Source organism: Mytilus californianus, unplaced genomic scaffold (genome assembly GCF_021869535.1).
Source record: "Mytilus californianus isolate M0D057914Y unplaced genomic scaffold, xbMytCali1.0.p SCAF_8, whole genome shotgun sequence".
Taxonomy (NCBI): domain Eukaryota; kingdom Metazoa; phylum Mollusca; class Bivalvia; order Mytilida; family Mytilidae; genus Mytilus; species Mytilus californianus.
Genome location: NW_026262734.1, coordinates 108,640,610 through 108,664,209, shown reverse-complemented (window position 1 = coordinate 108,664,209; position 23,600 = coordinate 108,640,610). Strand labels below are relative to the sequence as shown.

At 31.7% G+C, this 23,600-nt stretch overlaps 1 protein-coding gene across 2 annotated transcripts in view; it reads left to right on the top strand.

The window, feature by feature from the left end:
• Positions 1 to 1,539: 1,539 nt before the first annotated feature.
• The window catches only part of LOC127710471 (sorting nexin-14-like), a 51,070-nt gene continuing 29,009 nt past the window's right edge, over positions 1,540 to 23,600 (top strand). For both annotated transcript variants that reach the window (XM_052216346.1, XM_052216345.1), the window contains exons 1-14: positions 1,540 to 1,703; positions 7,296 to 7,364; positions 9,285 to 9,336; positions 10,492 to 10,574; positions 12,917 to 12,995; positions 13,540 to 13,583; positions 14,055 to 14,142; positions 15,070 to 15,154; positions 15,422 to 15,578; positions 16,803 to 16,878; positions 17,207 to 17,251; positions 18,270 to 18,350; positions 19,574 to 19,685; positions 23,048 to 23,203. In XM_052216346.1, coding sequence (XP_052072306.1) covers positions 1,606 to 1,703; positions 7,296 to 7,364; positions 9,285 to 9,336; positions 10,492 to 10,574; positions 12,917 to 12,995; positions 13,540 to 13,583; positions 14,055 to 14,142; positions 15,070 to 15,154; positions 15,422 to 15,578; positions 16,803 to 16,878; positions 17,207 to 17,251; positions 18,270 to 18,350; positions 19,574 to 19,685; positions 23,048 to 23,203 — 1,225 coding nt within the window. In that variant the 5' untranslated portion in view covers positions 1,540 to 1,605. The remainder of the gene's footprint in view (positions 1,704 to 7,295; positions 7,365 to 9,284; positions 9,337 to 10,491; positions 10,575 to 12,916; positions 12,996 to 13,539; positions 13,584 to 14,054; positions 14,143 to 15,069; positions 15,155 to 15,421; positions 15,579 to 16,802; positions 16,879 to 17,206; positions 17,252 to 18,269; positions 18,351 to 19,573; positions 19,686 to 23,047; positions 23,204 to 23,600) is intronic.

Sequence of the window (23,600 nt, the reverse complement as noted above, 5' to 3'; positions counted from 1 at the left end):
TGAAACTCATCTTCAATTTTGTTATCAATACAATGTTTACATATTCTTTGACCCAAAGGCGTATTATTATGTCTGCCTTTTTCGATGTGTAAATTGTGGTTAGAAATTCTTGATTTACAGAACTGTATAATATGTTGTTTTGAGATATTCAACTTTGTATAAGTTCCTTTTTTAGCTTGTAATATGTACGTATACTAATTTGTTTTTGTTTTCACCTGATAAACATGAGAAAAAATATTTTTCATATCTTTCTTGTAATCTTTTTTTCACTGCAGATATGAGTTTTCCTTCTGACAGTGTTCCTTTATTATTCCAGACATGGTCAAAACCGATGAATTTTAGAAACTGAAAAATGTGTTTGTTAAAGGTACATGGAAAGGTACAATCAACATCTTCGATTGACTTATAATTTTGAAAAATTCTAAAGAGGGCCTTTATACAAACATAGCCAGTATTTAAGAGACTGCAAAATAACAAATATAGATATTGGATAAAGACCAAATTTTGCCATAGTGGCAATATTAGAAGCATATTTAGTGGCACCAAGTACAAATTTACAATATCGAATGTGAACCTTTTCAGGTGCAAAATTTGAAAAAAATTTGTTCTAAATCATCATTTGAACCTGGTGTTAATGTTTTGTCCAGGTTAAGAATGTACAGACCCCACAATTCACTCCATATAGAAGTACAGGTTTAACACAGGAGTCAAAAAGTTTTAAGAGCAAAGGTGTATTATTATGTGAACAATGAAATTTACGTTTAATCATGAAAATTACCTTAAGCGCTTTCTTACTAAGATCTTCAACTGCAATACTGAAAGAACCTGATGCTCCCATTACAATACCTAGGTATTTATACTCTTGAGCACTTTTGATGAGATTTTGACCAAATAAAAATTACAGTCTTTCAATAATTTACCTGATTTATTCAGCACTATTATTCGAGTTTTTTTCTATATTCAATAAGGGGGGATAGGAGGGGTCCTGATCCCGAAATCCCGGGCTTAAAAACATGGAATCCCGAGGTCCCGAATTTAAAAAATTTAAATCCCGACATTCCGAAATTCGAAAAAAGAATTCCCGGATCCCGAAAGGATCAATCCCGAAATCCCGAGCTTAAAAACACCCGATCCCGGAGTCCCGATAAAGGACCTACCCCCCCCCCCCCCCCTCTTCAATGATAATTGCCATTTTTTACAACAAAGTTCCAATGAGGATAAACAGTTTTGTAGCCCTTCGTTGGTGAGACATTAAAATTAAGCATCTGCATACATTAAACAATTTAAGGTTGTATTTCCTATATCTACTGGATCACAATTCTCATCAGTATGTATCAGTGTTCCTGATCAGAGCTTACATTTAGATTGTTTGTCAATATGTCGAATCAAAATATTGTTTTACTTACTTATGTTATTGCGAATACATAACACACCTCTCTGATTTATCTTTTATAAAATAATTAAAACTTGCAAATTAGCTTATCTAGATCGCTTGATCATGTTACATTTCCGGAAATGTAGAAAGGGTTTTAGGCTAATCCAAAAATAATAAACAGTAGGGGAGATAATCAATGGGAGGATGACGAGAAAAGCAAAAGGATAAACATGATTCCGTGGTATATCCTGAAGTATTATGTTAAGAAACACACGAAGTTCTGTGTGGGGACTGCTTCTTTGTTGTTTCTTACTTTACTATTTTATAGGTACGGATTTATGCATCAGTTTAAAGTTATATTGACGATAAAATACATACATAAACATAAAATTTTATAATGAATCGGCCTTCTTTTACTTTAAAGCCTAATAGTAATAAAGGTAAACCAACCCATATTGAGTTATACTTAACCATCAAAACCTCACACTGACACTAGCCCTAACACTTAAACATAAACATAACCTAGAAAAAACCCTAACCTGACCATAACCATAAATGAATCCTAAAGACTAAAGTAAAAGAAGGCCTAACAACCTTTTTATTAGGGACATTTTAAATAATCATACAGTTTAATCTGCACCAGCTAAATACCTTGGTTTCAAAGTACAGTCAAACTTCAAATGGGACAAACATATAAATGACATAACACCCAAAGGTAACAAATTACTGGGTTTTCTAAAACGCAATCTAAAAACAACAAACCCACATATAAAAACCCAGGCATATCAAACACTCATCAGACCCAAACTTACATATTCTTACACTGTTTGGGACCCTCACACAACTGAATTGGTATCCAAATTTGAGATGTCCAATGACGAGTTACTCTGTAATTCTGCAATAGATATCATAATACAAGTAGTGCTACAAACATGCTTACCACATTAAAATTACCATGCAAGTATACAGGAGATGTAGAAAAAAAAACAAAGATTAAATTTTATTTTGATTTTCATCTGTGGATTTATAAACAGCTTGGGTAATGAATTCTCTGTAATTCTTGTAATTATAAAACATCAAAAACTACATGAAAAAGGGTAATTTAAATCAATTGGTATAAGTTTTTAAACCAATTAAAACATTAGTCATTATAAATAGAATATTAAGAAAACTTAAAACAACAAACCTATTTATATTTTGGCACTGGCTACGGTTACATTGAAATGTAACAATAATAAAATAATTATTGTTACATAAGAGACTAATTGCCGGAATGTAAGGGTGGGAAAGGAACTGATTAATTATGAATGTAACAATAATATTTGTGTCTATGGTTACATTGTTATATTGTTATGTTAATGTACTTCACAATGTACATATGTATGCTGGGACTAGTGATACTGTATGTGTTAGAATAAAACTTGCAAACTTTTATTTGAATTTAACAATATTGCATATACATTTTTCAAATTTTTATTTACAATGACAGTTTCTACACACCAAGTATGCTGTTTTGGGAGCATGTTTGAGTCCGACGCATTTTTGGTGAAACCACTCTAGGCAGCCATCACAAACGAATGATGCAACAATCATGACATTGTGCACATCGGTTTTGCAGACTTTACAATTCCACTCTACAGTATCCCTTTTTGAAGTTATAGAAACTTTCAATGTCTGCCATGCTTCAGACCCTACATCAACTGTCAAGATGAAGAACAGGAATAAAAGCCCTGTTCATTGATAATTTTCTATGTTTTCTATGTATTGTGTGCGATTTTGTCCCATGTACATTTACTCCATTTCCTTCCATTTTCTATTCAAGTGAAAAATATTTTTTTACTGTTGCGATGTTTATATTTTCCTCCAATATTTTTGTTAGAAACATGAGTGTTTGTTTCATGTTATCTTTAAATATAATTGCATCTAAAGCTTTAATTTTTCACCCAAAACAAATTTGATAATAGGAATCACTTCATCCATTGTTCAAAGTATAATGACAGTTATAAGGGTAGGTGTGCAATTAAATACATAGAAGTGAACACTTTTCTCCTTAACATCGAACCATTGAACTATATTTTCCCTTTAGCACTACAATGTACTAAACTGTGGTAGTATCTTGAAGAACATTAAAACAATTTATACTTACAACTATTTTAAAACACTATTTGTTTAATAATAATAATAATAATAATTATTATTATTATAATATCATTATTGGTGTATCATTATTATCAAGTACATATTGAAGAATTAAGCAACAAAACTATAGAAGGTTAAAGTTTAATATCTAATAACGTAACAATAACACAATGTAACCGTAGACACAAATATTAATGTTACATTCGTAACTAATCAGTTCCTTTCCCAACCTTGCATTCCGGCAATTAGTCTCCAATGTAACAATCACTTTTTTATAATTGTTAAATTTCAATGTAACCGTAGCCAATGTCTTATATTTTTTATTGTGTATTCTAACTACATGTACTTAATAACATGTGCTGGATTTTTAATAAAGTCGGTACTATAGTTTGAAATATTTAAAAAAAAATTTACCTATTTCATTAACCTCTGAAGTTATACGTTTTGACTTGTGACTTAAATTGTAGCTCTGCATAACCATGATAACTGTATCTCTAATGGTCCTAGCTACATGCATGTACCATTCTGTGTACATGACATGATAAGAGGAGGTAACTTTTAAAACAACTTAGGCTAGCCGTAATTACATTTATTGACCAATCTCGAGTTGTTTTATATGATTGAGTAACAAGCATGACAAGGGTTGACCTAAGATCAAATTGCACAAATGATGTCATTGAACCATTGATTCTTACTGTAATAAGCATTGTGGCATAGGAAATGTACATGAAATGCATGAATTTAAAAGTCATTTTTTGGTCCCGACCCATATGAATTGGTTGATCATGTTGATTGAAATCTTGATAACTTTAGGATTTAGCAAACGTGTTCTCAGAAGTAAAATTTTATCAAATGAAATAATATTTGATCCACTTCATTTAGAACATTTGATGATCTTTTTAAACAGGGGTTTCCTAATTTTGTACCATGTGCACTCTACATATTCTGAGTGAAGTCATACCTTTCTTCCTTAGATACTTCAGTATTTAATTTCTGTATGTAAATTGTCCTGATGAAGCCTGCCTGGCAGGCAAAAACATATATGTCCACCAGTATTAAATAAAATTGCAGTCTCATGAAGTGTTGTCATATTGGTACTTCAAACATTTTGTATCACAGTTGGAGTGACAGGAATATTTTATTGTTTCAGGAATCTTCAGATGTCACTGTATTACTTTTTCCTCACTATTCACCAGTCAAAGATATAACTCTATAGGGTTATTACAGAAAATAACTTGCGTGTGTTATTACAGACACTTTCATGAGTTGTCTACTCTTTATTCCTTAAATTTTCTAAATCTGTAATAACATATGTTTGTTATTTGTAAAATTATTTCATTTATAGTGGGCTCTAGGGAACTCTTGAGACTTTGCGCAGAAACTAAATGCATAGCCTTGATAACTAATTTTTTAATTAAATAAATTCATTTTTGATTAACCATGGTAAATCAATAAGACGAGGCTATTAAGGGATAAATTTAGCTGTGATAACAAGGCTAGGTTATTAAAGGAATGTAACTTATTATATAAGACACTTGGGAATTACTGAGAAACTTGCGCAGAACCTCATTACATGCTCTGGTCATTATTTCTTACAATAAATTAAAATACATTGTAATTAAGCATGATGTATGTCTGAGCAAATGCTTTGAAGTGATATAGAGAAGCTGTGATAACACCCTTTAGTTATTACAGGCATATTTTTTCTGTAATAACATATAGGTGTACTATGCAAAATTGGCAAACTATGAACTGTTATATCTTTCAATAGTTAAGTATACATATAGAAAAAAGTAATATCAATAGAACTTTTATACATTTTAACTAAACTAATGATGTATATTGTCCCTTTGAAACATGTAACATACATATGTTATCACAGTTCTTTGATTTTTTAGTCCACAATAACAAATGTATGTTATTTTTCTGTAATAACCCTATAGAGTTATATCCCTGACTGTTCACAATGATTATATATCAACATTCATTGTCTATTGGGGGCTTTTTTGTTTTAGTAATTATATTTTAACACCAGTAGGTCTAGCAAACTTGGCTAGATTATAGGTAATTAATTGAACAGTATTGACTACTAGAGGAGTATCGTCTTGTGGTGTAAATAAATTAAAGGGTTGCTTTGTGCACAGTAAATTTATTTCTTATTTGGGATATTTCATGTACATGATGTATATACTGTATAAACATTAATTTTCGTATCCAAAAGTAAGTTCGTGGGGATTAATTTTCTTGGTTTCAAGTTGCGAAAAAAATTATGTAAATGTCACTTTATAATTGGCAGTACTCAATAAAACTAATCTTAATTTTCGCCTTTGGGTAAAATCAATAATGCATTTAATAGTGACCTTGAGCACTAATTAAGTTAAATTTATCAATTGCAATGGTATTCCAATCGAGTGTCTACTCAGCTTGAAAAAAGGTGTACCTGTTGAAAAAGTAACTATTGATCTTCGGATTAGTGCAATCAAACCTGCACACGCTAACTGGCTTTTACATGCCTTTGATGTTTTATCAAAGGACAATGATTGTGTAATAAATGGATTTCGGCTTGCGGGCATTACAGACGCATTAGACTGTTAAATGACATTGATTGACAATTCTTGATCGTGATTTATTACTGTACAAACAAAAGATTAGGATTATCATCTGACTGAAAGAAAACGTTTTAATATTTTTGTCTATGCATTTATGTTCATCATTTATATAATGTCAATATGATTTTGTCTCATTAAATAGTGTAAATATTTACGTATTTTCAAGGGCGTATAACTAACATAATATACGTCCTTGGTATTTTGAATTCAGGTTTGGTAAATCTACAGTTAAATTTTCGTTGGGGTTTTAATTTCGTGGATAATTCTTATCCACGAAATAAACAAAATTAAATCCCCAACGAAAATTTCTGCTTTTACAGTATCGCAAAAGATTTATATTAACTGTTTTGTCCCAACCTGTTTATAAATTTTTTTGAAGAAAATTGGAAGTGAGAGTATTTATATCCAATGGAAAATGCAACAGCTTTTCTAAAAGAAATATACTTGCATCACATTCCTACATGTACAACATGTACAACATATCATATCACATCTCCTTATTTGTATATATATCAGTCATCATGGTCATGGCAGGTATAATAAATGACCTAAATGTAAACATCTATATTGATAAAAGAATAATGTTTATTTCTATATGACATGTTTTTATGCCCCTGACGTAGCGGAGGGGGCATTAAGTTTTACCTTTGTCCGTCTGTACATCCGTCCGTATGTCCTAAAGTTGGTTTCTGTTCTATAACTTTAGTTTGCCTCAACCAAATGTTATGAAACTTATACACAATGCTTATTACCACATCATACAGATGAAGTTTGAAATTGGGTAGCGTAACTTTTACTTTTCTTGAGTTGTGGCCCTTTAAAAACATAAAAGTTGCATAATTTTTCATTTCCGTTCTCTTACTTTAGTTTGCCTGGACCAAATGTTATGAAACTTATACACAATACTTATTACCACAAAATATAGATCAAGTACAAATTTGGGTAGCCTCACTTTCACCGTTCTTCAGTTATGTCCCTTTGTAACTATGATATGCAAGCGGGGGCATCATCTGTGTCCCATGGACACATTCCCCATTTATTTTAGGTCTGTTTGACATTTTCATTGCTCATGAATATATTTCAAAACAGAATTTTGTTTTGTTAAAAAAACGTTTCATTGTCTCATTATTCTTTTCATCATTTTACAATTTTGAATTGTTTTTTTCTTACAGATATTTCCAGTTGTTTTTAATGCTATGGTCATTCCTTCTGGGTATATTGTTATCATACTACAGCTTGAGGTAAGACCAAGAGATTTTTAGGAATATTTTTAAGAATGTAAGAAGAATATATATACAGTATGTAACATATATACAGCATGTACAGTGTTCTCCCCAGGGTCTTTTAGCATCATGGTAATGTCAAATGTGATGCTATATTGCTACAATGTGATGCTATCTGAATTTATTTTGTTATAGATTGTGTTATGGATGTGATGCTATAATTTCCTGTTTACCATGATTATATAAGAAATTTCTAAGGAGAACACTGTATATACATACATTTGTACATTGATCTTTCTAAGGAGAACACAGCTGTATATACATACATTTGTACATTGATCTTTCTAAGGAGAACACAGCTGTATATACATACATTTGTACATTGATCTTTCTAAGGAGAACACTGTATATACATACATTTGTACATTGATCTTTCTAAGGAGAACACTGTATATACATACATTTGTACATTGATCTTTCTAAGGAGAACAGTGTGTATGTAACATATATTTGTACATTGATCTTTCTAAGGAGAACACTGTGTATACATGGTACATTTGTACATTGATCTTTCTAAGGATAACACTGTGTATGTAACATACATTTGTACATTGATCTTTCTAAGGAGAACACTTTGTATACATACATTTGTACATTGATCGTTCTAAGGATAACACTGTGTATGTAACATACATTTGTACATTGATCTTTCTAAGGAGAACACTGTGTATACATACAGTTGTACATTGATCTTTCTAAGGAGAACATTGTGTATGTAACATACATTTGTACATTGATCTTTCTAAGGAGAACACTGTGTATGTAACATACATTTGTACATTGATCTTTCTAAGGAGAACACTGTGTATACATGGTACATTTGTACATTGATCTTTCTAAGGAGAACACAGTGTATGTAACATACATTTGTACATTGATCTTTCTAAGGAGAACACTGTGTAAACATACAGTTGTACATTGATCTTTCTAAGGAGAACACTGTGTATGTAACAGACATTTGTACATTGATCTTTCTAAGGAGAACACTGTGTATACATACATTTGTACATTGATCTTTCTAGCATTCTCTAGGGAGAACACTGTGTATGTAACATACATTTGTACATTGATCTTTCTAAGGAGAACACTGTGTATACATACATATGTACATTGATCACATATACTTTACATCAAATTATATTTCTGCTATTTGTGTCCAGATGTTGTACATGTTCAGTTTACTTTTAATTTCAATTCAAATAAATGTTCAGAGAAATGTCAGTAGTAATGAAATTATTTTTGTACTCAATTCATCAAATTGAAAACCAATTTAGGTCCTTCATGAAATAGTCATTAGAACTGAGGACAGGGGACTCAGGACTATTTACTGCATTTAAATGATTATGAAAATAAGATAGGGTATGATTTTTATAATGATTGCCAATGAGACAACTAACCACTAGCGACCAACTGACGTAAAAGGTTAGCAACAATAGGTCACAGTATATATGTGAATTTTCATTTATATTGTGTTATTATATGTTTGTAGGTACCTCAAACTTACTGTTAAAAGTTTATATGGCAATACACAATTGATTTTAGTTATACAAAATGAAAGCAAGGAGAATTTTAAGCAACAATTCCTCGCTTCTTGCAAAACATGATCGTCACTTGCTTTAATTTGGTATAAACAGCATACAATTCTATGCTATTTTGATAAATTTAAAAAATAAAGTTTACATCTCGAAGAATTTTCAATTGCATCTTTTTCATATTAAATTTTTGAGAACTTGTCCGTCATATTTTTTTTTAGATATTTTGTATTTATCATCAATTAGATTATACATTTCATGTCCATAGCAATGATAAACTGTGCAATTAAACATCTTTTTGTCCCTTTCTCATATGTGTACAGTATATTCTGTTTTGATATTTCAGCTCATCTTCATTATTACCAAATCTGTTATTTACTTACACACGGAAGAAGAAGGTGAGTGACATTCATGTAGGAATATAAGAAGATGTTGATATGCATTAGTGAAGCAACCCAATAACATAAAAAAGACCCTATGCTCTCTCTTTTTAAAAGTGAAAAAATAAAAATAGAAACAAAAAAGAACATACAATTTAAATTAGTTTAGCAAGAGCACTGAATTCTACAGCAGTAAAATCAACAGTTTTTACATATTATTCTTCTTAACAAAGATAATTGAATCTCAAAAGTCAATATATTTTGACATGGATGGCATATTTGATGGTGTCAGAAATTTTGCCTTACAAAATGTCACAGAGGTATCATACAAAATGTCACGTAAGTATCATACAAAATGTCACGTAAGTATCATACAAATGTCCCGTAAGTATCATACAAAATGTCACGTAAGTATCATACAAAATGTCACGTAAATATCATACAAATGTCACATAGGTATCATACAAAATGTAAGTATCATACAAATGTCACGTAAGTATCATGTCACGTAAGTATCATACAAAATGTCACGTAAGTATCATACAAAATGTCACCTAAGTATCATACAAAATGTCACCTAAGTATCATACAAAATGTCACGTAAGTATCATACAAATGTCACGTAAGTATCATACAAAATGTCACGTAATTATATAAGTATCATACAAAATGTCACGTAATTATGTAAGTATCATACAAAATGTCACTTAAGTATCATACAAAATGTCACGTAAGTATCATACTAAATGTGACTTAAGTATCATACAAAATGTCACGTAAGTATCATACAAAATGTCATGTAAGTATCATACAAAATGTCACATAAGTATCATACAAAAGGTCACGTAAGTATCATACAAAATGTCACGTAAGTATCATACAAAATGTCACATAAGTATCATACAAAATGTCACATAAGTATCACACAAAATGTTGTTGCTCAATTTCCCTAACATGTATACATGTAGTATGGCATTCTTTCAACAGAGGCTAATTAAAGGGTTTGACTGTATGTATATATAGCTGTCTATTTCATGTATTTGAAACAGACAATCTTGACACAAGTTTTTTCTAGTGTAGAGAAACACAGGTTCATGTTGCCTGTGACAATATTTCAACTTTCAACTTTGGATTTTATGAAAAAGAAAAATAGTAAAAAATTATCTATTTCAGACAGGTAACTTAACAGATGATGAGTTGACATTGATGAAGACAGTATGCACTGTATGTGGACAGAGAAAATGTCCCAGGCATAGGTAATATTATATTCTATAAGTAAAGATTTGTACCTTATATACCGGTATATAATAATAATAGTGAAGTAATATAAGTGTTTCTTGCAGCTAGATACATTACATTGAAAAAATGTCCCCCATTCACTAAGGTGCTTTAAAAATAAACAGAACTGTAACCCTGTTTTTTTACACAGTACATATAACCAAAATTTATCTCTAGACACTGGAATGAAAATTAACATTTTCAGATTCACTAGACCATGTAGACTCACTCATGTGAAAATTATGCATATTTGTCAAAACATGAAGAAAAATTCAATTTATGCTATATTTTGACTGAAACATCTGGGTGAATTGCTATTATATTTGAAATACTTTGCATTTAAAAATTAAGGCTTACATTTACCTATACATAATTTTTATGCAGAAAATCACAAAATTGTGTAACATTTCAATTTTTAAAGGTCAAACAATAACACTTAAACTTTTTTAAAAAGGCCAAATAGGGTCTTAGATTACATTTCAATTTTTAAATGCCAAATAGGGTCCTTAAATTGATAATGCACTTTAGGTTTTTTTTCCATACAATCATTGTATTTTTGAAGATTTAGATTTATCTTGAATTTGGTGCTGTGTGCAATGGTTTTTAGCTCACCTGGCCCAAAGGGCCAAGTGAGCTTTTCTCATCACTTGGCGTCCGTCGTCGTCCGTCGTTGTTAACTTTTACAAAAATCTTCTCCTCTGAAACTACTGGGCCAAATTTGACCAAACTTGGCCACAATCATCATTGGGGTATCTAGTTTAAAAAATGTGTCCGGTGAGCCGGCCAACCAACCAAGATGGCCGCCATGGCTAAAAATAGAACATAGGGGTAAAATGTAGATGTTGGCTTATATCTCTGAAACCAAAGCATTTAGAGCAAATCTGACGGAGTAAAATTGTTAACCAGGTCAAGATCTATCTGCCCTGAAATTTTCAGATGAATTGGACAACCCGTTGTTGGGTTGCTGCCCCTGAATTGGTAATTTTAAGGAAATTTTGCCATTTTTGGTTATTATCTTGAATATTATTATAGATAGAGATAAACTTGAAACAGCAATAATGTTCAGCAAAGTAAGATCTACAAATAAGTCAACTTGACCAAAATGGTCAGTTGACCCCTTAAGGAGTTATTGCCCTTTATAGTCAATTTTTAACCATTTTTCGTAAAAATCTTCTCCTCTGAAACTACTAAGACAAATTTAACCAAACTTGTCCACAATCATCATTAGGGTATCTAGTTTAAAAACTGTGTCCGATGACCCCACCCGCGAACCAAGATGGCCGACATGGCTAAAAAAATAGTACATAGGGTAAAATGCAGTTTTTGGCTCATATCTCTGAAACCAAAGCATTTAGAGCAAATCTGACAGGATAAAATTGTTCATTAGGTCAAGATCTATCTGCCCTGAAATTTTCAGACCAACCAGGCAACATGTTGTTGGGTTGCTGCCCCTGAATTGGTAATTTTAAGAAAATTTTGCAGCTTTTGGTTATTATCTTGAATATCATTATAGATAGAGATAAACTGTAAACAGCAATAATGTACAGCAAAGTTAGATCTACAAATAAGTCAACATGACCAAAATTGTCAATTGACCCCTTAAGGAGTTATTGCCCTTTATAGTCAATTTTTTACAATTTTCATAAATTTTGTAAATTTTTGTAAATTTTTACAAAATATTTTCCACTGTAACTACCGGGCCAAGTTCATTATAAATAGAGATAATAGTAAGGAGCAAGAATGTTCAGTAAAGTAAGATCTACAAACACATCACCATCACCAAAACACAATTTTGTCATGAATCCATCTGTGTCCTTTGTTTAATATGCACATAGACCAAGGTGAGCGACACAGGCTCTTTAGAGCCTCTAGTTTGTAGGACAAAATGTATGAAATGAATTCAGTAAAAAATAACTATTGTTTGTTGTGATCGAAACAAAATAATTACAAGGAATTTAACAAACAAGGAATGAGGACCACCTCCGGGTGCGGGATTTTCTCGCTGCGTTGAAGACCCATTGGTGGCCTTCGGCTGTTGTCTGCTCTTTGGTCGGGTTGTTGTCTCTTTGACATATTCCCCAATTCTATTCTCAATTTTATTAATATTTCTAAAAAAATACAGCCAAGTGATATCTGCTGGGATTTTTATTTAAAATAAAAAGCTTAAATGTTGGAATATACTTATACAAAAGAAATACATTTTTTTTTACCATGAAACAGACAAGAAAAATCCATAAAAGTACATTCAAAACTACAAAAGGCTTGACAGCATCTGTAACATGTCAATAGATCATTCAGTGTTTAGAAAATTTCATTTCAGACCAGAGTTGAATATTTTGGCGTTCCAGCCATGGACCAATTTACAACTGACAGGGAAAACGAACGATGCAGTAGAGGAAGTAAGTTTATTTTTAGATTTTGACAAATAAAACAAAGTTTATCTATACATGGTCCTCATGTGGTTCGGATTCATGACAGACTGAAGGAAAACATATATAACCTTCTGTTAGAGGATTTTTTTTTATTCTTATTGAGCAATATTTAAAGATTATAAATTCTGTCAATTTCTTCTCCTTTGGAAAAACAAGGTTAAATATTTAGAAAAGTTCAAATCTTACTGGATTGAATATTTTCAAACCTGTTAAAAAAGTTCTAACCTAAATGCATTGCTAGTACCATTATAGTTTATACAGGAATCTATACTCTTCATGAAAGTAGGATTTTCAAGATTGAATTCTCAAACTTTTGCTAGAACTATACAATGTATGTAAACAAATAGAATTTATCAAGATTTTCTTGAACTTGAAACTTAATCATTGTTTTAATTACATTTTATTAGATAGAAAGGTTTTGCATTTATTTTTGTAATCTGTTGAAGATTATTTTCCATTAAAACATTGAATAGTACAAAATGCATATTCATTATTTACTATTTTATTTCAGTTTCTAAACATTGTATTGAAGGAACATCTGTACACATGGTACAAGTAAGTTTATTGTAGTAAAAAGACATTGGAGTAGTGAGAGGTCACATGTTTTATTGCAAGCTGGTGTCAGAAGGGATTTTTTCCCTTCCCTTAAAGTTTATTTGAGGTTTATAATTTTTTTTCAATTGGAAAATTATCTTAAAGGTCAAAATTTATATTGAGTACTGACCATGGGTCAATTTCCTCCAATTGTAATTTGCTGCTTGTGGAGATTTGCACCTTTTATTTGATATTAAATAGTGTAGAATACTACATTAATTAATTGCTGATAAAGGTCAAGTGAAAGCGCAATCCCACCAAAAATTTGGTACTGTGCTAATTTGAATGGCTGAGAAATCATGATAGTTGTTTGCTATAGACAATTGTCAGCCCTAGATTAATATTATTAGGTAACTATTGACTAGAATCAACCAGTGTCATGCATAATATGTAAATTCATATAAACTCAATGCAGATATTTAATTTTTTCAGGGATTTAAGCAAAGATGAAGAATTTGTAGATGACTTGAAGTCAAGTCTCAGATTTCTTGCATCTGTTGTACTCAGGAGAGCTAAAAAGGTAGGTGTTTACGACTGCTTATATGTGTCGTCTTGCATTTTGATAAGTTACCCTCATGCAGTTTTTCATAGATTCTAGTTTGAAGTTGTCTATCTGTATAAAAATAAGGAGATGTGTTATGATTGCCAATGAGACAACTATCCATCAAAGTTCGAATGAAGTGGATGTAAGCAATTATAGGCAAGCGTACAGCCTTCAACAATGAGAAAAACACATACCATATAGTCTGCCATGAAAGGCCCAGACAGTTAAAATATGAAACAATTCAATTGAGAAAACTAACGGCCTAATTTATAGCAAAACAATTTATGAATAACAAATATGACAGACATGAACAAACAACAACCACTGAACTACAGGCTCCTGACTTGAGACAGGCACATAAAGAATGTGGCGCGGTTAAACGTGTTTGTGAGGGCTCAACCCTCCCCTAACCTGTGACATTGTAATATCTATGAAAACATCAAGAAATGAAGCAAACATTTTAGTTTCAGTAGTTTATCTCCAGCACTCACTAAAATATGGGTTATTCAGTGACAGAGCTTTATCAATATATCTGAAAGTTAAAGTACCGGTAACTTTAAAAGATGATTTTTCTTTTTGTCTTTAAGAAGATTATGGTTGAGTCCTGCTTCATCTGTTGTTTTTGTACTCTCAATCATAATCATAAAGTGCACAAAAACAGAGTACAAGTCAATGTAAAGTTTTCTTTATAGTTGATGTTAGTTGTCCTCTTTTGAGAAAACTATAAATGCTTCCAGATTTTAAGCTTCATTTTATGTTATCTTTCCTTTGTATTAAGTGAAGTTCACAGGTATGAGATAGTTTGTAGTAAGTCAAAATATATTTTAGAAACACAAAAATGGATAAAACCTACAAACCTCTCATCATTATTTTTGTTTTGATGTGTTGCAAATTATTTTTTAGGTTGATATTGCAAAGATGGTTAGTGAAAAACTAATAAGAGCTGGACTCTTACATTTACATGTGTATTTAAAGGCTAAAAGATCAGGTAACTATTAAATGTGTATCACATATAAAAATAAGGAATTGTCCACTGTTTACTATTGTATCATTCTTACAAAAGAACTGAAAATGAAGGGTTTAGACTTTATTATTTGTTCAAATTATAGATGAATTATACCTAATGGAGTATGTGCTTTATATGACTTAAATACCGAAATAATGTGTCTTCAAACTAGTACTGTACCAATAAATATTTTTATGTTACTATTTCACTACACCTTAGCTTATAAATTTTACATCTTGTATTTGACAGCACCTTCTGGGTCTGATCTACAACTAGAGAGTTTGAAGATGTTAGGACCAAATCTACACTGTGCTATGCTCAGTAGAAAGGCAGAGTTAGAATATCTCAGACGGATGATTGAATCATTATTTCCTTATATTCTTAAACCACAGGGTTTACATTCCAAGTAAGTCATATGTTTCCTTATCATAACACGATTAGATATTTCTTTTTCTGAAATATCTCTTTTTCCCTCTGTTCTAACCTCTCTAGAACTGGACAGAAACAGTCAATGTACATTTGATTAATTTTAAAGCAGAAAAACTATTTTTGTTAACTCCTTGAACATAATAAAGATGTACTTTCTGGACTTTAATATCATTTATTAAAAGGAAACAATATAGCTGTTTTTGCTTTAATCAATTGTCAGCATAATTGGCGTGACCTTTTTCAGGTGGGTTTCCACAATAACAAAAATTACTCTTTTTCTGTTCATAACTCCTGACTTTAATACTACTTGCATACATTATTTACTCAAACCATAATCTTGATACCTTGAAATAAACTGTCTCTGAAACAATTAATCAGAATTATTTTTTAAAATAAGTGCCTGTTTTTCATCATAAGGTCAAAAAATGTATTCGTTAAAAAGTAACAGTGAGCAGCAGTTGGCATCTGTGCTGCCATTTTTTCTTGATTTTTCTATGATAGTTTTAGGCCATTTGTATCAGTAAGTGAGGGTTAGAAATTTCAAGTTCATTTTTGTTGTTAAGTAATGGAAAGCCACTGTGCTAATACAATCCCCAATAAAAATTCTCCTAAAAATATTTTAAAAATTGGAAATGATTTGATACAAATGTATCCATTTGAAGGTTTATGCTTCCTAATGATGGTATTTTTGTTTCAATTAATATTCATTATTTGTTACTCAATGCACAGTATGTGTTTACGCATATTCCTTCCAAAAATGGATTAATGAAATAAGAAATACACATAATAGCTTTTGTCTTTTTTATCACTTCAGGAAATTGACTATCAGCTCAGAATATCTTTGATACTATCTTAAGGTGGTACATAACACTACAGGGAGATAACTCTGTAAAAATCAGCTGAACGTTTTAATCACGTTCTATTGTTAAGGAAATATTAAGCTTCTCAATGATCAAAATTAGTGTTTGTCAAACTGCTATATATCCAATGAAATTTTTCCGATAAAGTGTGTGGTTCAAGTTTTTTGAAATTTTTGTATTTTTGTCAAAGGGTCAAAGTAAATATTTTGTCAAAACTTTCCTGAAAATTAAACGAGCCAAATTAATTTTAGTCAAGGTGTTTGGTACCACCTTAACTTTATATTTCTGAACAAAATGAGACAATGGTGATATTGTATTACATGTAAACATTTCTATTACAGATGTACATGTTCATTAATCAGAGAGCTTTTGACCAACAGCATTTTACTTCCTGCTTTAGATGCAGTGGCCAATCCTGTGAGTATTTCATTTATTTTATTTAGATGCTAATTGTTCCTGAGACTAGTACTGTGAATTTTTCCCTTTTTTCTTGTGCATATAAATTAACAATAACAAAACATTATTTTACATATAAACACTATATATGGATATAGCAACACGAACCCCACTACAATCGGGGGTGAACTCAGGTGCTCTGGAAGGGTAAGCAGTGCAATTACCAGTTTATTGTGAGATACATTTTGATCCACATCTGATTTAAATCATTTTAAACCACCTGGCTGAGCAATATGTAAAATAAATCACTAAATACAACCAAGTATTTTAATTTGTTTTCTATTTTCAGGACATGGTTAATAATTTACTGTTGATATTTCTTGATAATACTCCGGTAAGTGTTTAGTCATGGAAATTTCTTTCCTTCATTTGAAAACTGATTCTGAAATATTTTTTTCTCAGTTTTATGCCTCAGAGGAAATTGTTTTGTTGTTCGTAAACTTAAACTCACATAAGGAAAATTAATTCCAAATTATGTATTCACGAAACAATATTGTCTTATTTATCAACAGCAGTGTTACAATTGAATCTCTTAAGATGACTTTTTAAAAATTACAGCAGTAAGGGGACATTTTGTTTTCATGTCACCATCAGTTTAAAGTTTTGGTTTATGGCTGTTTACCATGAAGTTGTTGTCAAACAAGTTGAAACTTAGAACACATTTAGATTATAATGTGAACTTCATATACTAGATGCCAAATTAGGGTTTTGACCCAGATTTCACAGTTCACTGATTGGCATTGAACAATGTGACCAAGCCAGTGGAACAGATGTCCTATGGGCACATATATGACTTATTCTTGTTTTCATTAAGGCTGCCTGGAGCTGAAATTAGGTGACATTGCAATTATTCTTACCCTTATAGAGCACTTGTAGATTTATTTTAAAAGAATAAAGCTTAGAGCTGTTCCAGATTTAAATACATGGGTGGATGGGAGCACTCAAATTTAATAAATTGTGGGTGGTTGAATTTTCTTTAGAATTTTGTAAGAATTATTAGAAAAATGTAAATTTTATATAATGGGAGGCTTTGATCTAAAAACAGTACCTCCCCTATGTGTTTAAACCTGGAACAGGCCTTAGTTTTATTTCTGCATATACATGTATACCATACCATGAATACCATCCACAGCAATTTAGTGACATCAACTTATAAGTTTTATATCTTATGAAATTATTTGTTCATTTTTATTATTAGCCACCTGAAGCTACAGAGCCACCAGGAACAGGCCTTAGTTTTATTTCTGCATATACATGTATACCATACCATGAATACCATCCACATCAACTTAGTGACATCAACTTATAAGTTTTATATCTTATTAAAATTATTTGTTCATTTTTATTATTAGCCACCTGAAGCCACAGAGCCACCAGCTCCTTTGGTAGCTTTTCTTGGAACATTTGCACAGCCACTGGCCAAAAATAATTCAGTAAGTAAACTAGTTTGCAGTATTAAAAAAAATCAAAAGTATGATTTTCATTTAATATTATTGTTTTAGATCAAAACTGTTAGCCTGGTTAAATGGCAGTCAGCTATCTTCTAACTTACATCCCAGCTCCCGTTCTACCAGGGGTGATCTGAACCAGATCTTTCTTTGTTTCTTTGTTCTGAATACTTTTTTTTGTTCTGTAAAATTTTGGTGGAAATGTCAAATTCACACCTTAGAAATATTTGTACAAAAAAGACAAACTATCAAAATTTATGTAGAAAAATCCAGTGTCTCTGCTGGGAATCAAGCTCAAGACCTTTAGAATATAGACCCACAATTCATACCCCTACACCAGGACGACTGGATATAAACTCTCTGTTAATTCAACATATTAATACATTGTGTCCTGACTCCGTAAGGGTATATACCATTCTCTTACATATACATAGTAATATATAAAGTATATTACAATGATGGTGTGGCATTCTAGTAAAACTGGATGTTTTGAAGTGTAAATGTTTTTTTATCTAATCTAGAACAGCTGGGATGTAAAATAGTTATCTCATTAGGACTTGGTCTGTCCTCTGGCTATCGGGGACACACCTCATCCTCATGGGATAACTATTACGGACACACAGCATCCTCATAGGATAACTATTACAGAATTTCCGTGGAAGTTCAATATCTGATAATTGATAATTTGAAAATGTACTGTCATGGATAGAATTTTAAAATTATTTTTGTAGATCAGAATATACATGATCTTATTAAGAATTTAATGTACAAAGTATACAAAAAGTAGTCAAACATACTATGAATTACATGCATGATTAAAAGATGTGGGTATAATGTCCATAGGCAAGATAGGCAACAAGCCAACAACAAAAAATTCAAAAGACTTCTAGAGGGCAGCACAAGAATATTTCAAGCTCTTTATTGCCCTGATTTAATAAATGTGACTAGATTTAACATGGATTATCAATCAACACAAATTTCCCCAAATGACAAAAAGCATATAATTAGACAATAGACAACCACTGACAAGGCATTGATAAATCAAAGTAACAGTAGTATACCGCTGTTCAAAAGTCACAAATGGATTGAGAGAAAACAAATCTGGTAACTGGTATTATAACTCTAATTATGGTCTGGTTTTTACCGCATTAAAAGCAATAACTAACTTCAGTAGAAAGAATAAACTATTTTATTATATTTATTTTCAGTGTTTAAGATTAGAATTGAGTGAAGTGATGAAGCCAGAACATTTATATTCCTTCATGCAATTCCTAAAGTCAGAGGCAGCCGTTAATGTGTTACAGTTTTGTTTGCAATGTGGTAGGTTTATATATCTTCAGGCCGTGACAATGTCTTCATGCATTAAGGTTAAAATCAGCCATTAGATTTGATTTGATTTTTTGATTTTTGGTGTTTTAACGTCACGTTTAAGCACCGCTTTTGGGCTATTTCGTGGCGGAGTGCCTGGAGAAAACCACCGACCTTCGATAGGAAAACTGACAATCCTAGTCAATTAAGATTGGAGTCGAGTGCACCCGCACGAGCGGGGTTCGAACTCACAACCTCAGTGTTGACTGGCTAGTGATTACAGTAGTAACTACTTAGACCACTCGGCCACCGAGGCCCCTCAACCATTAGATATTATGGGCACAACCATTTTATGAAGATAACATGGTATTCAGGATTAATTCTGATTGATTGATATATGTACCCAGTATTTTTATTGCTAGGCACTTCATGCACACTGCATTATACAAAAGGCAAAACAATATATTCTCCTTAGCCGTAAGGAACTGAGAAGTCTTTTCTATGCTGTGATGGTAGCCATTAGTTTATACCATGCTTTGAAAATTTAAATTTTGAGTTGATATACCTACCGAATTAAGGCTTGAATAGTCCGCAGTTTTATTCTTGTAAATTGAACCTGCCAGACATAGGTGCGGACTATAGAGTATGATAAGCAAGAAATAAGAGAAAAAATTCGATTTCGTGAGGTGGTTTGTTTACATTCCGCCATATTTGTTATTAAAAAAGTGGGGGTATACTGTTTAACCTCTGTCTGTCCATCCATCAGTCTGTCTGTCCATCCAATGAATATTTTTTGTCGCATCTTTCTCAGGAACTACATTACCTTATACTTTACACGGGGCAGGTATCATTAGTGAGCAGTTGCTCACAGATTCACTTGTTTTACTTAATCTAATATATCAATATGTTATTTTTTTTCAATATCAAATATACACTGATAAATGTTAAAATTTAATGCTTCACTACAAATTTCTCGTTTCTTTTCACTGCATAGCTTACAATAAACTGGAATCTGCATGAATTTAACAGAATGAAAAAAGTATTTAAGTCAACTGAGAACCAGCTTAGGATGTATAAACTACAAAACGTAATTGGTTATTTGTTCCATACTGATGCATGTGTTTTGTTTGAGCTTAAGATCCTTCAAACATAAGCCCTAATACGGTACTTTTTATTTATTTCATGTCAACGTGGAGTTTCTCTAAATCCTGATGGAAATGAAGTAAAATGATATCACATGCATAGGGACTTCCCCTTATTTGAACTTTCCTTGGAGCTTGTATTTTTGTGCCCTTCGCACACTTTTGTTGGGGACATAGAAATACCGGGCTTTGTTTGTCAGTCCATCCGGACGTATGTCCAGACCTCCTTCTGGTCTTGTGAGCACTCTCACAGGTACAATTCTTGCCAGATTTTTATAAAACTTATACTATAGGTTAATATCTAGGACATGTTTTTATAATGGTGGTTGATCTACTTTTTAGCTCACCTGACCCAAAGGGCCAAGTGAGCTTTTCTTATCCCTTGGCGTCTGTCGTCCGTCATCGGATGTCATCGTCAGTCGCTAACTTTTACAAAAATCTTCTCCTCTGAAACGACTTGGCCAAAGTTAACCAAACTTGGCCACAATCATCATTGGGGTATATAGTTTAAAAAATGTGTCCATTTACCCGGTCCCCCAACCAAGATGGTTGCCATGGTTAAAAATAGATCAAAGGGGTAAAATGTAGATTTTGGCTTTAATCTCTGAAACCAAAGCATTTAGAGCAAATCTGACAGGGTAAAATTGTTCCTCAGGGCAAGATCTATCTGCCCTGAAATTTTCAGACAAATCAGACAACCTGTAGTTGGGTTGCTGCCCCTGAATAGGTAATTTTAAGGAAATTTTGCAGTTTTTGGTTATTATCTTAAATACTTTTATAGATAGAGATAAACTGTTTAAAGCAATAATGTTCAGCATAGTAAGACCTACAAATAAGTCAACATGACCAAAATGGTCAATTGACCCCTTAAGGAGTTATTGCCCTTTATAGTCAATTTTTAACAATTTTTTGTAAATTTTTATCTTTTACAAAAATCTTCTCTGAAACTACTGAGACAAATTTAACCAAATTGGCCACAATCAAAATTAGGGTGTCTAGTTTAAAAAAATGTGTCCGATGACCCCGCATTCCAACCAACATGGCCGACATGGCTAAAAATAGGACATAGGGGTAAAATGCAAGTTTTGTCTATTATTTTTTTAACCGTTATAAATAGGGAAAATATGAAAGGAGCAAAAATGTTCAGAATAGTGAGCTCTACCAATTGTCCATATATGTCAAAACTGTTAGACAAATTCTTATAGGAGTTATTGCCCATAAATGACAAATTTTACCATTTTTTTTTCATTTTTGCGGTTTCTCATGAAAACTATGATATATATTATGCCTTATATGATTTAAATTATAATAGATAAATAGACACTTTAAATCACAAAAATGATCAGCAAGGCAAGATCTATTAAAAAGTCAAATGTTGCCGATATAGTTAGTAGACTGTCACTCTTCATAGGAGTGATTGCCCTTAAATGAGAATCATTTTACCCTCTTTTGTGTTTTGAGCAAAAATTAAATAAGATAGAGAGAAACTAAACAGACAAAAGATCAGTATTACAAGATCAACAAAATACAGATTTTTGTTATTCTCGTCTACAATGTTGGAGAGGGTCCTTTGTTTGATATGCACATAGACCAAGATGAGCGACACAGGCTCTTTAGAGCCTCTAGTTTAAAAGAGTTATGCCCCTTAGAAACATTAATTATATGGAAAATTGCATCATTAACGCTCTCATGAGTACAATTCTTGCCAGATTTTTATGAAACTTGTAGCATATGTTTATATTAGCAATGTCTTAAAGGAGATCGAAAATCAGTGCAGATCAATTATTTTTAAAAGAGTTATGCCCCTTAGAAACATTAGTTCTATGGAAAATAGCATCGTTAGCTCTCTCATGTGTATAACTCTTGCCAGATTTTTATGAAATTTATACCATAGGTTTATATTACCAATATCTTGGACGAGTTCGAAAATTAGTGCCTATCAATTATTTTTAAAAGAGTTATGTACCTTGGAAAAGTAAATTATAACAGAAATCACATTACATTTGCTCTGAAGCCTTTATTTCTCTTAAGATATTTATAGATTGTTTTAGGAATAAAAAAAAAGTGTTTTTTTAGTTATTGCCCTTGTACCTGAGATAGATAAAATATGTGCAAGGCCATTGGAATGCTGTTCTTTTATTGATATTACATTTTATGCTAGTACAACACATTTTTAATCAAACATTCAGTACAATTATATGAACAAGTATTTACTGAAATAAACTTTTTTAGATGACTTTAACAAGAAGATTTTGAACCCAGACCTTTCCCAAGGTGACCTTGTAGAGCTACACAACATGGCTAAAGAGTTATATAGAAGTTATTGTTCACCATCAGCTCTGGACAGAATCAAATTTGATGAAGATATTGTGAATGAACTCAGAGAAGGTAAGAGATTTTGGTGGAAGAGTACTGGCTTGGAGTCTTGTTTGGGAGTAATGATTTTCTAAATTAGATGCACTTTTGGTTTTATGTTGTTGTTCAGAAATAAAAAGTCAAAGAGGGTAAAGAGTTATTTATTGTCAAGCCCTCAGTCATGAAGCCAATGATGAAGAGTATCTCAAAATTAAAGTTACAGATAGTTTTTAAATTAAAGAGTGTTTCAAATATTTTTTATTGTCATAATTTGTGAAATGAAAAAAAAAATTTGGTAACCTGAGTACATTTTTTTGTACCTTAAATTTTGCAAAAATGTTAAGTATTATAAGAATCATTTTTACGGACTTCCTCCCCTTCACAAGTAACACCTGCATTATATTATGAAAACATATTAAACAAAAAATGG